Source organism: Branchiostoma lanceolatum, chromosome 1 (genome assembly GCF_035083965.1).
Source record: "Branchiostoma lanceolatum isolate klBraLanc5 chromosome 1, klBraLanc5.hap2, whole genome shotgun sequence".
Lineage (NCBI taxonomy): Eukaryota > Metazoa > Chordata > Leptocardii > Amphioxiformes > Branchiostomatidae > Branchiostoma > Branchiostoma lanceolatum.
Window position 1 is genome coordinate 4,267,501 of NC_089722.1, and position 15,580 is coordinate 4,283,080.

The 15,580-nt window shown below is 43.0% G+C and overlaps 1 protein-coding gene across 2 annotated transcripts in view; it reads right to left on the reverse strand.

The window, feature by feature from the left end:
* Positions 1-5,130: 5,130 nt before the first annotated feature.
* Positions 5,131-15,580, reverse strand: part of LOC136430357 (transcription cofactor vestigial-like protein 2) — a 38,680-nt gene continuing 28,230 nt past the window's right edge. For both annotated transcript variants that reach the window (XM_066420904.1, XM_066420894.1), the window contains exons 3-5: positions 14,991-15,240; positions 14,317-14,501; positions 5,131-9,928 (exon numbers count right to left, since the gene is read on the reverse strand). In XM_066420904.1, the coding sequence (XP_066277001.1) occupies positions 9,873-9,928; positions 14,317-14,501; positions 14,991-15,240 (491 nt within the window). In that variant the 3' untranslated portion in view covers positions 5,131-9,872. The remainder of the gene's footprint in view (positions 9,929-14,316; positions 14,502-14,990; positions 15,241-15,580) is intronic.

A 15,580-nucleotide genomic window follows, 5' to 3' on the forward strand; every position in this document is an offset into this window, starting at 1 on the left:
ACACTTTTGCCAGTAGCTCTACCCCGGCGGTGCCTTGTATGTCTAAAATATCCTTGGCTGCACATTGCGTGTTAAACACTATCTCTGTAAGAGTTATGAGAGTGACAACACGTCCAAGAATTGTGTCAGTATGATGTTATATCACAGCCTGAGCGTTAGTAGTACCATATCGGAAGGTCGTGTTTGCCTCGGTTCAGAGATTTGATCTACTTTTATCTGTGTCAAAGATGTCAAAGATGCTTTCAGCTTCAATCTGGAGATAAAATGGCTTTGATACTAGTAGTACTGTCCAGAAAGTTTTTGGAAAATTTTAGAAAATGTTTATATCACAGTCTGGGCGTTTGTAGCACCTTATCGGCGGGCCGTGTTTGCTTCCGTACAGAGATTTGATCTACTTTTATCTGTGTCAAAGACGGCATCAACTTCTGTTTGGAGATAAACGGCGGTGATGCTGTGCAGAAAGTTTTAAAAAGATGTAGAGAATATTAATGTTTTAAGATGTTGTCATGTTTGAACCCTTGTTTAATGAGAATATTTCTGTCTTTGTTTTGTACTCGAATATGTTATATTTATAGTATATTTCTGCTTCTGAATAGTAACTAATTGCATGTTTTTTCTTATTATTATTTACTTATGTATTTTGTATGTTGGGGGGAGACAACTAGTAGAGGTTAGTAATCACATGTATTGCCCCCTCCCCTCCATTTTGTGAAGGGAGAAGTCTAATAAAGAAACAAAGAAAGCTAAGATCGGCCACTTTTCATTGAAGTCAGACAAAATATAACAAAGATACAGATTACATCATTTAAGTTCTACGAAATCTATAGACATAGAGCCGTATCCGCAAAAGCATGTAAAGCGGTATCCTATAGATGCTTCCTCCACGTTTCCTTTTCAATTTCCTAATATTTCAACCTTCATGAACTAAAGATAAAGTCAACATTTTTAATGAAAATATGCGTGACACATCCCTTGATTTGATATGGAATACCCACTTTGTTACAGCGCCAGAAATTTAAATACGACGTGTGAACTTCTCTTCAACCATACCGGGGACCTTGCGGAATCGCTGCTAGAGTAAAACTAGCGGCATCCTGTCCGAATTCTTTCAATGTCTAAAACATTGTCGGTCACATACCAAACCTAAACACTTATGCAACGTGATAGCATCAGATAGTACAAGGATTTCAAATCCAGGATATGAACACTTTGGTAATGTGTTATGGCATAACTTGCACACGTCGGTAGCGTGTTTTAGTATTAGCTGTTATAGCATTAGAAGTTCAAATCCAATATATGGCTCCTACTTTTACCATACCATTGCCTTACTAGAATGGCAGTATGTCAGAATTCCTTCCATCTCCGAAGCCGTTGATAGATGGTTACATACCGAAGTTTAAACACTTCGGTGATGTGTTATAGCATTACTTGCATAGCATGTGTCATGGCACTACTTGAAGTTCAAATCCAGGGTATGTACCTCTACCATACCAGGGAAACCTTTTCTAGAGCTAGGGTGTCAGTCTGTCCAAATTCCTTCCATGTCGGAAACATTGTTGGCTACATACCGAATTTAAACACTTTCCTGAGTCATAAGCATGACAAGATTTCGTAGAATGCTGACCTCTGACCCCCACGTCACCCCTAACGCGAGAGGGCCATTATGGGAAGCTGATCAACATTCTGAGGATAACGGGAGCACGGGCAGCCTGGGTCTCAGACTGTTCCCTGGGCGAACGGGTAGCCTGGGTCTCAGACTGTTCCCTGGGCGAACGGGTAGCCTGGGTCTCAGACTGTTCCCTGGGCGAACGGGTAGCCTGGGTCTCAGACTGTTCCCTGGGCGAACGGGTAGCCTGGGTCTCAGACTGTTTCCAGAGCGCTCGGGTAGCCTGGGTGCCAGACAGTTCCCAGGGCGAACGGGTAGCCTGGGTCTCAGACTGTTTCCAGGGCCTACACAGGCCGAGGATAAGGCCGACACGCCCCCAGGGAAATTTAACAGGCCCCCACACTGTGAGCCAAGCACCCCCCCCCCCGGTTCTTGGATCCGACATCCTGACTAGCGCACGGGAGGTACGCTCCTGAGCACTAGCCTCCATCAGGCTCTACCAGGGAAAGCGAAACGAAAAGGGAGAGCATGCTGAAACTGAGGAGGATGGTACCCAGGCTATTCAAGGTCCGTCCGAATAACAAGTCGCATGAATGAATCACGAAAATGTCCGTCATGTCTGTCCCTTAACTGATATCTTCTTTTTGCAGTACGAAAAGCTTGGCGTGCTCCTTATGCCATCTCACCCCCTACATAGCGTTTGGGCTGCATTGCGGCACGTGGAAGGGACGCGCAGGCACGCTGGGAACGAGCAGCGCGCCAGGAATGTTCTGGGAACGAGCGGCTCGGCGGGAATGTGCACCTCCTGACCACACAGTTTTGACTGACACCCGAGACGGACGATAGAGAGGGTCTGACGCAAGTGGTCACGGGACTAGAAATCAGACGACAATGTCGTCTACACATATAATAGTCACTAAACGTTCGTAAAATTTGAATTGATTCTAAGATTACCCCTCCCCCCATCACACAATTTTCTTGACTGACATTTGAGACGGACGATAGAGAGTCTGACGCAAGTTGTCACGGGACTAAATATCAAACGACAATGCCGTCTACATATGTCATCGTCATTAAACGTTCGTAAAATTTAAATTGATGCTATTAAAGAATGTGCGCCTTTCTGACCACACAGAGTTTCTACTGACATTTGAGACAGACGATAGGGAGGGTCTGACGCGCAAGTGATCATGGGACTAGAAATTAGACGATAATCTGACCTACAGGACAACCGTCGCTATTAAAACAGTGGTAAAGTTTGATGGTTAGGATGCACCCCCCCCCCTTACATAGTTTTCTTGACTGACATTTGCGACGGACGATAGAGAAGGTCTGACGCAAGTGATCATGGGACTAGAAATCAGACGACGTTGTGACCTACAGGGCATTAATTGTCGATAAGAAACAATGTTAAGGGCTGGTGTTGTTATCATGAATTTCCTACAAACGAAAATAAAACGACAGAAAGGGTAAACATTTCCCCAACATTAGTTCGCCACTACGTCAGCGGTGACTCATCGTGTTGTCGGTGGTATCGGCAGGTCGCAATCTTTCCTGATGACGTACACAGTTCAAGTTGCGTTTAAATGCGTCGTAACAACTCCAAGTTCAAAAGCAGCCGTTGTGGTAAACAACGCTAAGGTCAAACGACTGCGGTAACTTGAACTTGGCCGCTGACAACGTTTACAGCTAGACGTGGAACGCATGTGGATAAACTGCCCGTCAATATATCTTCAGTTTAAGTGTGCGCACTACTAGCTTCTTACGCACCAATTAATTTGATAAAGAATACCATCGATGCACCGGTGTAATTTGAAGTACGTACTAGCAATTACACTGGTGTATCGATGGTATTCTTTATCAGATTGGTGCGTATACGTTTAGCATATTCATGAATCTTGGCTATAAGTACGTACCCAATATACTAATTATGTCTTTAAAACGTTTTGATATAGAAAACCTAAGAATTATGTATCTTTGTGTGGATCGTTGTTTATCCATGAAAAAAACTCAAATCGGCCTGCAGGTCGCTTTTCACTGAGGTCACGAGGGAAGAGGTAAGGGTCAGACAACATGTAACAAAGATATAGATTATATGAATGAAGTCCTAATAAATCTATCTGTCATTAAAATGTGATACGCTAAAATCCAACTTTTGGCTGCAAAGGACAAAGAAGGCTTTAGAATCTTCATTTGTGTCTTACATATATATCTTTGAACGGCCGTTTGGATTTCAAAATGTCTCCAAGAAGATTTATCTTGAACGGTTGTTTCCCACGGAGATCATGAGCATATATCACCAGCTCTCATCTCTTCACTTTAAATGTTCGCACTACTAGCTTCTTATGCACCAATCTGATAAAGAATACGATCGATGTACTGGTATAGTTTGCAATACGCTGAACTCATTCTTGAATCTTGACATTAAGTACCCAATATAGTTATTTTCACGCCAAAAATAGTTTAAAAGCAACTGGATAAAATTTTGAAACAGTCAATTTAGTTATTTTCAATTTAGAAAACCCTAGGGCAATGTACAATACGGGTTTATAGAATAAGGTAGCCAAATTTCAGATTTTGGCTGCAAACGACTTTTAGTAGTCCACTGTTTTCTGCTTCTGCAGTAGTTGAAACATCCTGCAGCCGCAATCAGTATTCTTACAATCTTTTCCACTTAGTCCGATTCGTCGCGAGCTTCCTTAGCTCCCGTAGGTTTCTTTTATCGTGACAAAAACGACTTTTACTCGTGACAAAAAAGGCTTTATGATACACTACTTTTATCTTTAAAAAAACTCTTCGGATTTTAAAATGTCTCCATGAAAATGTATCTAATTGTTTCCCACGGAGATCATGACTGACTATCATCGCGGCATTGTTCCCACAATTAGAGTTAATCTGCGCAGGTCGAACCAAACGCAACATGTCCGGTCTGGGAGATAACACTCACCGTTATCTACGTAATAAGGGCTGCTCTTTTGGGTTGTAGAGATTGGCGGCGAGACGAGGGTAGTTCTATAGTCTTATCTAGTTGTATAGAAAATAGAGTCTCTCACTTTAGACATAGGCGATATTTGTAGCACGGAAAAAGTCATAATTTGTGATGCATACATGTATGTATCTAGAGTAATACATGAACATGGCACTGCTGTTGTTTTACACCCGAAATCACGTTTTGCGCTAGATATTCTAGTTATGTTTTCCAACACGTCTTGACAGATAAATGTAAAGCAAGGTGCTTTTGTTGTTTTCATCCGATCTATAGTTTGCACTTTGCATCATGTCTTCATTACTAGAAGATAAAATTTTCATATTTTGCGATTCATCCCGATTGTACTAGCCTGAGTGTCATCCTGTTTCAGTTCCAGGCTCTACCTTTTGGTGAAGGTAGAGCCTGGAACTGAAACAGGATGACACTCATCCCGGTTGTACTTCTCTCTTGTTCTCCTTCCACAACCATGTTTTGCACTTATAATGTTCGAAAGTTATTATTTCATACTCTAAGACTAAAAGAAAGACAAATGACATTTCTTTAAGACACAAAAGACTTTTCGTCTTTATTTCTTCCAAGAAAGAGAAACAAACAATTTTTAACAGATTCCATCTGCCCGTGCCTGTATATGTACATGTCTAAATATTGCATACATTCAAAAGGCGTGACGAATCATGATTGAGTGTTAGCACGTGACGTCTCAGCTAGCCGCCATGCTGATTGGATGAAAGTCCGGCCTGTAAATGTGCAGGTGTAGCACGTCATGTTTATGTGTATTACGTCACAATCATGTGTATCACGTTATTAAATACACAACAAATTACCGGTTTAACCATTCAGCATGGCGGACTAGACGTCAGAGTCACGTGGGTGCAAACACCCTATTGCAGTGAGGGTGACGTCACAAGAAAGAGTGCGACATGAGAAGTTTTACATTTCAGGGTAACAAACGATAGCTCTACAAAACCATTAACATAACGTGATTCCCTGAAAACATCTTAAGATTCAAAGTACATCTCTTAAAGGAGCTATACTTTCTTAGCATAATGTCAGTTTCTATAAGAAGAAAACCGGTATAGCTGTGAACTTAAGCATTACATGATACCACACGTACTTTGACTACATGACATGGACATACGACTGACTTTCGACACTACCAGCTTCTATAGCTTTTACATTGCAGCTAAAACAGAGGTACTACATCTAAGAAACAGCGAGAGCGCATGCGTAGGAAGGGATGAAGATCGTGTGTTGTCAAGAAAAGATAGCATGATTTTCTTGCCATAAATTTGAACTTTTTAAAATCTTTTGTCTTTTTTGTAACGTAAAACTGACAGTAAGAAATGTTCCCTTTAGAGATTGAATATATTTCTAAAAAAAACGAATATGTTGGTGATTGTCTTTTCTTCCTTTTGTGGCTTTTTCTTTCACTATTGTCATAAAACATTCCATCTCGAGAGAAAAAACAACAACTTTTCTTTCAGTGATCGTTGTACAAGTTGCTTTCTATGGTGAGAAACTCTGGGTCTTTTGGCTTCCCTACGACCGGCGCCATTTTTGTTTGAGCTGTCGGGAAGCGAAGTCTGGGCGATGTTTAACTGGAAAAGGCACTTGTTGAGTTGGGCTGTAATTGCTGTGGCTAAACATGTAGTAGCGCCGGTAAACGATGGCGACCCCGACTAAAACTCCGGCTTGACCCTCTAAGTGTTGTTTGGGTTTAGCTGCTGAGAGCAGGTGGAAGTTGGCATTTTGGTAATCTCCAAGCAGATGCAACGTGTGACTCTGGCTCTTTTTTTGCATGTCTTTTTGCAACTGCTCTGTAGCAGAGGTTTACGGAAAATGAAGGCAAACAGAGATGAAAGACTTCACCCCTTTACCCATACTACTTTGCGACTCTTTCAGTTCCACAGACGAAAATAGCTGATGATGTAAAACAGTATGGCAACACAGCATTGTGTACTTTTGGAATCGCATGATACCAAAGTCAGGCAAGCCAAAATGTAAGTGTTTCACCCCCTTTGGGTAAAGAAAACAAAACACACAACTTGAGAGACATAATAGTCAAAGCTGTGAAAAGACATTAAAACAACTCTGAGCCACACCGCATCTGCTTGGAGATGAAGAATTTGGCGGGAGATTGATGTAAGATTGACCAGGATTAGAACTAAACGTTTGCACAAGCTGGGTTCATTCAAACTCTCGTCAGAACTCCCCGTGGGTAACAAAACACCCCCTGGGGAAGGTCAGCCCCGACCCCCGGGGTAACACAACACCACGGTGGGGCGGGAAAAACACCCCGAATCAAAATTAGCCGGCGACTTCTGTCCTCACCTTCGGTGAGCGGGCCCGGCGCCTGGTTGGCGAGACGCGCAAATTGCGATATGACAACACGGAATGAGGTTCAGGAAGGCCGCGGGCGGAATTACAGACGCACCGCTTGATTTGATTTAACTTTTCGTCTGTTCCAAAAACGGTCCGAAACGTGAAGTGCGTCCGTGGGAACCGATTGACGTCATCAGGGGTTTCTACAGCCCCCCCCCCCCCGCTTTCCACTAGACTCACTAGAGCATGAGACCGCTCAGCGAAGACGTAGATATCAGTTTTGATGTTAAAAAGAACTTGCCATACATTGTACCTGTTACAATTGTCGTGAAATAAAGTTTGATTGATTGATTGATTGATCGATTGCATTTGAAAGATGAATTTCATAGAATGTCCGATTTTTTTTCTTACGTTTTGAGTGTTTTGTTGTCTCTTCAGTCATACTTATACATCTTGCATTATCTTCCATTTATGTAATCAAGGGTTACTCAAATTTTGGTCGCTGCACGGTCGCAGGCGTAATGGAAAAAGGAGTCTTGGAAAAATTTGTTGTTGCTGATGTTTTTCCGTGGGACAAGCTGGTATCCTACCGCCTCGGGCGGTCAGACAACCGAATTACCGCCGGATATCACTCCGACGCCGACGGGGCCGGATTAATTTGGATAACGGGTTGATTTTTCCCTCCGGGTTGAATTTTGACTCAAGACTTGAACCGTTTCCTGTCACAACATTCCAACTGGAACCCGGAAATATTCGGTGCAAACACAAATCACTACTACTAGTGTTTCTTGACTCAACACTGCAAAACCTGTGGCCTCCAAATCCTCAGTCGAACCATCGCCGTAACTCCCAGAGAATTTCTCACCATCGCAACTACAGAAACTTTCAAAACAAGAGTCACTGTTAATCTGCGAGACGAAAGGGCCGTTTGAAGCTGCTACAATTACATCAACATTCTTCCATATTCAAAAATATTTTGGTCATGTTCGCGCTTGAAAAACAAACAGTAGCCCATTCCTTTGCTCACAGATAAAATTCCTTCCCTGTTTTCGTTCTGACGGACAGCCATAAGTGAGCTCCGACACGGGGGAATCCTAAGTACGTATGTCAAGGATACATATTGTCATTTTCAGGAACAAAATATAAGGCAAGTACCAAGCGATGTGATCATGTTTTAGCGTTCTTTGTGTGCGCATGGTAAAATGAGGTAGTTTGGAGAGACACAAATGAAGAAAAAAGGAAATTCTGAGCGAGCAGATACAATTACTTGATACCGTGAGAGAGAAAGAGAGCTCGACATGCAAGCTAAGACCTGGCTAAAATTGCCGATTAAAATTCTCAGGCGGCAGGGGTTGATTGACAGGCGAGCGTGGCGATATTTGTGTCGAGGCCGGACATACCGAGGCCATCCTACCCCGCCCACTGCCGCCGAAAATACCGCGACGGTAAACAGAGAGCTTTCGAACAGCTGATGCGCCCGAATTTAAATTTACAACGACGTGAGAGAAAGAAATACTCTACAGTAACTTCTGTTACATACTACGTTCTCTCTACATGTTCTAATATTCATAAATTCATACAGAAAATTCCATCGTAATAAGATGAAAATATCACATGTCCCTCGTAACGTTATTCAATCATGATATACACCCAAATATGATAACAAGTTAAACAGACACGTTCTAAAAATATCCGCTAGGTCTGTACAAAAATATCGGCACAAGGAGTCGTCATATAACCACACGGTATGACTGGAGACAAGTATACATATCTTTCAATAAATGACATTCATATAGTCTGTACAAATAATAATATTAATCATAACAATATTGGTACCAGTGTTCCGCTTGCACAAACAAGGGGAAAGAAATACCGCTCAAGAAACTGCACACAATATCATATATATATCCAAAATACATGCAAGCAGCGGACTTTCTCAGTCGACAAGGGTCTCTACTTCTTTAAGTAATCTTTCTTTAAGTCGATACAACTTAATATTCATATCACAGAATACTTTTTCTTACTTAACGCATCCCTCGGTTGTTCAACAAAAATGAACAAATTTGAATCTTTAGAAATGTCGAGAACACCACTTTCAACTCGGAACAATATCTTTAAAAACAATTTTAAGAAATTAAGTAGAATACCAAATACTTAATTGCTGTCTTTAGCATTGCTTGAAAATGAATAATTTAATTTTCCCTTTTAAACTTTGTTCCCAAAATGCAAGACACGCCAATCTGACGACTATAGAACACCGTCGCCATGGTGATGACGGCTATAGAACACCGTCGCCATGGTGAGGACGACACCCAGGCCACTGACAGACGCCTGCCTGATGAGTGGCAGGCATTATCAGTTCCTTATCATCATGCTTGGGTTAGGGGGGCTTTTATCTGACGACTTGTAGTCTCTTTTTCGGCTTCTGTTTCGTCTATTTCTAGAGAGGGGGTATCAAGCCTAATTTGTGCCCCGCTCTCTGAAATAAGCCTCATTATAAGCGCAACCAAATCATTCTGCCACACAAAATCTCCCGCCGTATATTCTCGCACAAACGCAAGAATACAACGTAAACTAACCTGAGCTCGTTTTCGGAATCACACAATATCATCATCAAGTCCTAATGCTTCCTGACGTAATTCCCGCCATTTCCGAGGTTCCCATGACGCGCCTCAAGTCAGACGATCTTATTGTATTTTTTCCCACGTCGTTCTCTGTTTGTGTTCCAAATCCGCATGTGTTCTGTTTCATCTTTAACTCAACGCGACGCCGTCTTCCGATCCGTATTCCCTTGCTACCCGTCCGTCTTGGCTGCGTCTTATCATTTTGTCTGGATTTCTCAAGATAATCAAGGAGCTCCTTGAGATAATCTGGCCGGTTCGGTTCCGGTTGGGGGTCCCGAGGGGGTTGGGGGTTCCCGAGGGGGAGGGGCGTGTTGTGTCCAGCTGGGGCGTCTCAGAACCAGTACAGATCCTTGCTGACTGCCGACTCCTGGCCGTGATGATCCAAACCTGAGAGGGAAGAAGAAACAAAACAAAGAGTTAGAAGGAGTGGCTAAACAAGACGTCTTAAAACGTCTTAGATAGTCCCATGAGGAAAGAAGATATAATACAGAGTCAGTAAAACGTATCTACAAGTCGAGTGATGCCTACAAAGCTGTAAGGAAAGGAGAAAGTAAACAGAGAGTTAGAAGGAGTGGCTAAACAAGACGTCTTAAAACGTCTTAGATGGTCCCACGAGGAAAGAAGATACAAAACAGAGTTAGAAGGAGCCGCAAGACTTCTTAAAAGGACTTAAAGACTGAAAGTGATGCTCCAAACCTTTAGCTTTAAAGGAAGGGAGGAAGGAAGTCAGACAGGGCTAGTAGGAATCGAAATAATTCTTTATATATACTTTGTAGTCTTTTTATAGAAAGACTTAGTATTAGTTAAGAGTCCTTTCATTAAGAAACTATCTAAGGTGGTTCTGAACAAAATGTCAGGATTTATTCCTCTCTACAGGACATACGATAGAACATAAGAACAGTGAAACTTTCTGTACTTTATGGATCATAGCTGTCGCAGTCAAGGAGAAGTGTCAATCATCTGGTAGGTCAACGAAATCAGTCATTGCATTTCTATAAGGCACTGGGTTGGAACACGACTACAAGTTTTGCTTTTTTACTATAAAGCGATTGGTCACTTTCAAATGCCGAAACACGCGAGGAACATGGAAACTTTAAATGGTTGATGGTATTTAACGATGTTAGAAAAGACACATAAGATAACTTGAAAGGGCAAGGGTCTTCTCATAACTAAGCCGATTACCAGTATCGTTTAAGGATTGGCAGTCAGGTGACACTAACTAAGAGGGACTGACACATTTATCTTGGGGACGAGACCTAGGATTGACGCGTTCTATCTTGAGAACGAGACGCAGTTAACACCTTGGGAAATTCCACCGACGTTCCCAACAAATTCCCGCCGACGTTCGGTCAAATTCCGGAGGCACAGACCCCTTCGTCACTCCGTCGGGCAAAGGGTTATAGAGAACTAGTACTTGGGAATGCCGTGTATCCGACTATCTGTGTTATACACGCTTATCACTCGTTCTCATTCAAATGTATACATTTTGTAACTTCCCTTTTCCGTTTGAAGTAAGACGCTTCTGACATTAAGATATGCCACATATAAGGTTTCAAACTGTCGTTTTTAAAAACAAGAAAAGCTTTAAGTTTGGCACATTATATGTGGCAAATCTTAATGTCAGAAGGGTCTTACTTCAAACGGAAACGGAAGTTACAAAATGTATACATTTAAATGAGAACGAGCGTTACACGACATGCTTACGGCAGCAAAATGGCGGACATTCTTGAATTTGTCGTCACAAAATTCAGCTCTCTTGGGACGGAAATGTTTGCTTAAGATCGTTGTCTACGGTCGGGTCTTGCTGGAACGTTTTTCATCTCACTATCTATTTATTTATTAATTTAATCTCTCATAATTGTCAAGCCAGTGAGGTTGCCCGTTCAACTCATGAAAGTTGATTTCCAAGCGAACAAGACATATCACATTCAGCCAGGTTGAAACAAATGTGGACGACAAATAAAATCCGATATGTCAAACAATTTTACAACAAAATTCATGCACGACGAATGTGCCTAAGCCTCAACTTGACAATACCGTCAATGGTCCCTACACCAGGGGAATGCCGCACATCCAACTCCAGGTATTATCCAGGTAATACAGACGACATTCCATGTTTTCCCGCCAATTCCCTACGCCAAGGGGGTTGCTAGGGCCAACCGCTCGGTCGCCACGCCGCCAGGGGTTCACAACACGGAATCCAACCGATGCATTCTTCACGAGTTCTACCCGAGTCTTGTTGTCAAACTACAGATTCCTGAATCCCCCTCTCTGGACCTTATGCCTCCCCGCATTCCTCTGACGGGGGGTCCGCATTCCGAGCGATTGTCACCGCTACAAAGTTGGGGCTCTCGCGAGTTCGGCTCAACTATGCCACGAATTCGGATCGCCCCTTGTCCTGCGAATACCTCCCCCATAGCTCCGCATGCTTATCCCATAGCGCTGATTCAAGTTCGCCGGAGTTTTGGGATGCTTAAGGCCTGTTATGGCGAGGAAAGGTAAAGAGAGGCACGCGTGGCATCCTGACCTAAAGATTTCTTTCAGTCCAGAAATATTGTTTGCCACATTCCTGGGGATACCTCTGCTAGCGTTACTGCGTCATTGAGAGGGGTTTCCCTGGAATGTGAGGCTATAAATATGGGCAGGTTCGGCAAAGCGCGGTGAAGTATTGTTTGTTTTCTATTGAGATAGATTGATGTGGTAGGACAAATGATAAGGTTGTATTTTGGCCTTACTGATGACATTCTTTGCATTTTGAGGTGAAATATTGATTTTTATTAAGATAAATTGCTGTGGTGGGAGAAATGATAGGGTTGTATTTTGCCTTTTGGGCCTACACTGATATTCTTTGCATTTTGTGATGATTTATTGTTGGACGATTTTTACATATAAGATACGTTGTTGAATGAATGGAAATCTAAAAGTAAAACATTCTTGACATGTTGAACTTCTCGAACTTGTCGTATCCTTATTTTGTGGCTATTCTATATTCCGAATATTCGTTAAGATAAAAATACGTTGTTGAATAAAGGAAATTGATCTATTGTTATCATAACATTCTTCGAAGTTTGAACTTGATGTTAAAACTTTGTTTTTCTTATTGTGCTGCTTTTCAGGCTCTTCTAGAGGTGAAGTATTGTTTGTTTTTAAGACAAGGATACATTATTGAATAAAGGAGAAAGTAAAATATTCATTAAACTTGGTGTTTCCTTATTTTGCGGTTGTTTCGGTTTGCGGAGTGTCAAACCGCGGAAGGAGGAAGGTCAAGATCATGGCGGTGGAATTGTCGTCCATCATCAGAAGAAATTCTTCGTCCTGACCGCACATTCCGGGGAACCCCCTCCTGCCGCATTCCGGGAGATTCTCCGGAGTTTGTGTTGTCATTCCAAGAGTCTCCTTATGACACTGGGCTGGGAAGCCTCCATAATAAGGCCTTCTATGTATGTATGCACACTAGTAGATATTGTCTCTACTATTATTATTAAATTAGTTCTTTAAAATTGTTAGGGCGTTGTTGGGCGTTATTATTAGATTAGTTCTTTCAAATTATTTGGGCTGAGCAGCCTACATAGTAAGACCTTCTATGTACATGTATGTATGCACACTATCAGATGTTGTTAAAAATGTTAATGCGCAACTCATACGCACTTGAACTGTAAACGCCGGCTTTTGGAAAAATATTTGCCAGGGTTTCATTTGCAGGCTCCTTCGCGGGTGAAATGTGATCTTCACCGTGGACTACTGGCGAATTATTCCTTTTCATGCCGAATTCTATGATTTGCCGGTACGCCCGTAGGGGGCGTGGTGGAGGCTACACTAAGACTGTCACCAAGGTGCTTCACTCCGCCATTTTTCAGCGCGGGTTGAAACTATTGCCGCTGTTAACGGCAGGTCAAGAGGGTCAAGTGCGGGTCTGGAGTGTTTGTGATTTTGTCAAATATTTGCCGCCGACTTCATGAGCCTCAACCGTGGATCGTCCGAGGACTTCCGTGCAAATACTTGTGATTTCAAAACCATAAACAATGTGCGAACAGAGATTGGCATTCGTATTATGTTTGGGTACCTGAGATTCAACAGTTAACCATGCTAATCGTGTTGCAAGAAGTTGCCTGAATTTTTCATGCTTTTACAATGATTTGAGCAATTTTTCATCCAATCGACTAGACGTCAAGGCACACCAGCTAGCACGTGACTTACTTTTTACTTACTACTGACGTCTGTCGGTTCCGAGCCCGGGGAACTCGAAAAATGGGAACCTGACTTCAGTTGGGGAAGTGATTTTAAGCTAAGGCGGTCACTGAGAGTAGAATGAGAGGGTTAGGCCTTCCCATACGGTGCCCTAGACATAGTAGATAACAACCAACTTACCCTACGGCCTCAAAAAGCTATGGGACTACCTTTTACACCAAGTACAAACGATTTACTTCTCTCGGTTCCAAGCCCGGGGAACTCGAAAAATGGGAACCTGACTTCAGTTTGGGAGGTAATTTTAAGCTAAGGCGGTCACTGAGAGTAGAAGGAGAGGGTTAGGCCTTCCCATACGGTGCCCTAGACATAGTAGATAACAACCAGCTGCCCCTACGGCCTCAAAAGCGGCCATGGGACGGGAATGGGAACCTGACTTCAGTTGGGGAGGTGATTTTAAGCTAAGGCGGTAGATTAGAATGAGAGGCCTTCCCATACGGTGCCCTAGACATAGTAGATAACAACCCACTGCCCCTACGGCATCAGAAAGGCTATATGACTACTTTTTACACCAAGTACAAGCGACTTACTTCTGTCGGTCCCTAGCCCGGGGAACTCGCCTCCCATCTGGTCGGCGCCGTACGGCCGGGTCCAGGCGGACTCGGGCTTGCCCAGGTCGCACTGCCCGGGCACCGCCGGCAGCCGCCCCGGCCGCACCGTCGGCTGGATCAGTAGGGACGAGTAGCGCGGGTTGAAGTGCGACGAGCTCGCCATGCTGGCAGGGAAGGGAGAAATGGATTAATGTTTGAGATTTTGAATAAATGACTGAATGAATGATTCAGAGAATTCGTGAATGAATGAATGAATGAATGAATGAAGACCTATAAAGTTGTCTCTTTGAATGAATGAATGAATGAAGTTTATATATATTGTAGTTTTTTTGCCCCATACATGGTGTCAAGTACCTTGTATCGATCGTATTCAACTGGATCTAGTACATATATACACTGTATATATCAACTTATTGTAATACAGTGATACGTTAAGGTACAAATCCAGCTTCTCGCTTCTTTGTACATGTAGATATGTAGATAGGCTTTGCTAAATATGCTTTGTATGAAAGTAAAATCTGTCCGTGTTACTCTAAGGGCCTAAGGATAAGTCGTTTGACGTTTCTTTTCTGCACGCAGTTTTTTACGCTATCCATTTTTTTCTTGGTTGTTGACTTTTTGCAAGTAAATAAAACAAACAAGTATATATTCACCTGTACATGTCGTGGTGTATGGGTTGGTGGTACGAGGACTGGGAGGAGGCTCCGAGCGCGTAGGGGTGCCAGGGGTCCGGGTTGTAGTGGTGCGAGTGCAGGGCCGAGGTGTGCGGGTGGTAGGGGTCGGTGTAGGGGTGGAGGGGGTCGGGGTGGGGACTGGTGAGCGAGGAGGTGGGGGGCTGGTAGGCCGAGTTCCAGAAGGAGGGGGGGAAGTTCCGCTGCGCCATGGGGGAGGTAGTGTCACCGACTGGAAGAGATCAACAAAAAGAACATCATTAAAAAACTTGTTTCTTTCTTTCTTTCTTTCTTTATCAAAATGGCAACAATACAATACACAGTGGAGCGCCAGGCAGACAAGCTGATGTTGCGGACCACTCCACATGTTGTATTATCATCGAAAATCGCTGGCTTTGCTTTGTATGTTTTGTTGTCTTTTCAGCCATTGTGCATGATATTCCAACTATGAAATCAAGAATTAGGCAAATTTGATTTAGGGCGCAGTGAGGGCGCAGAGCGATCGCTGTCTAATGGAATGGGGGCCTTATTTGTGTGTAATTTACTACCCTGATTAGCGCGCCTTAGCACAC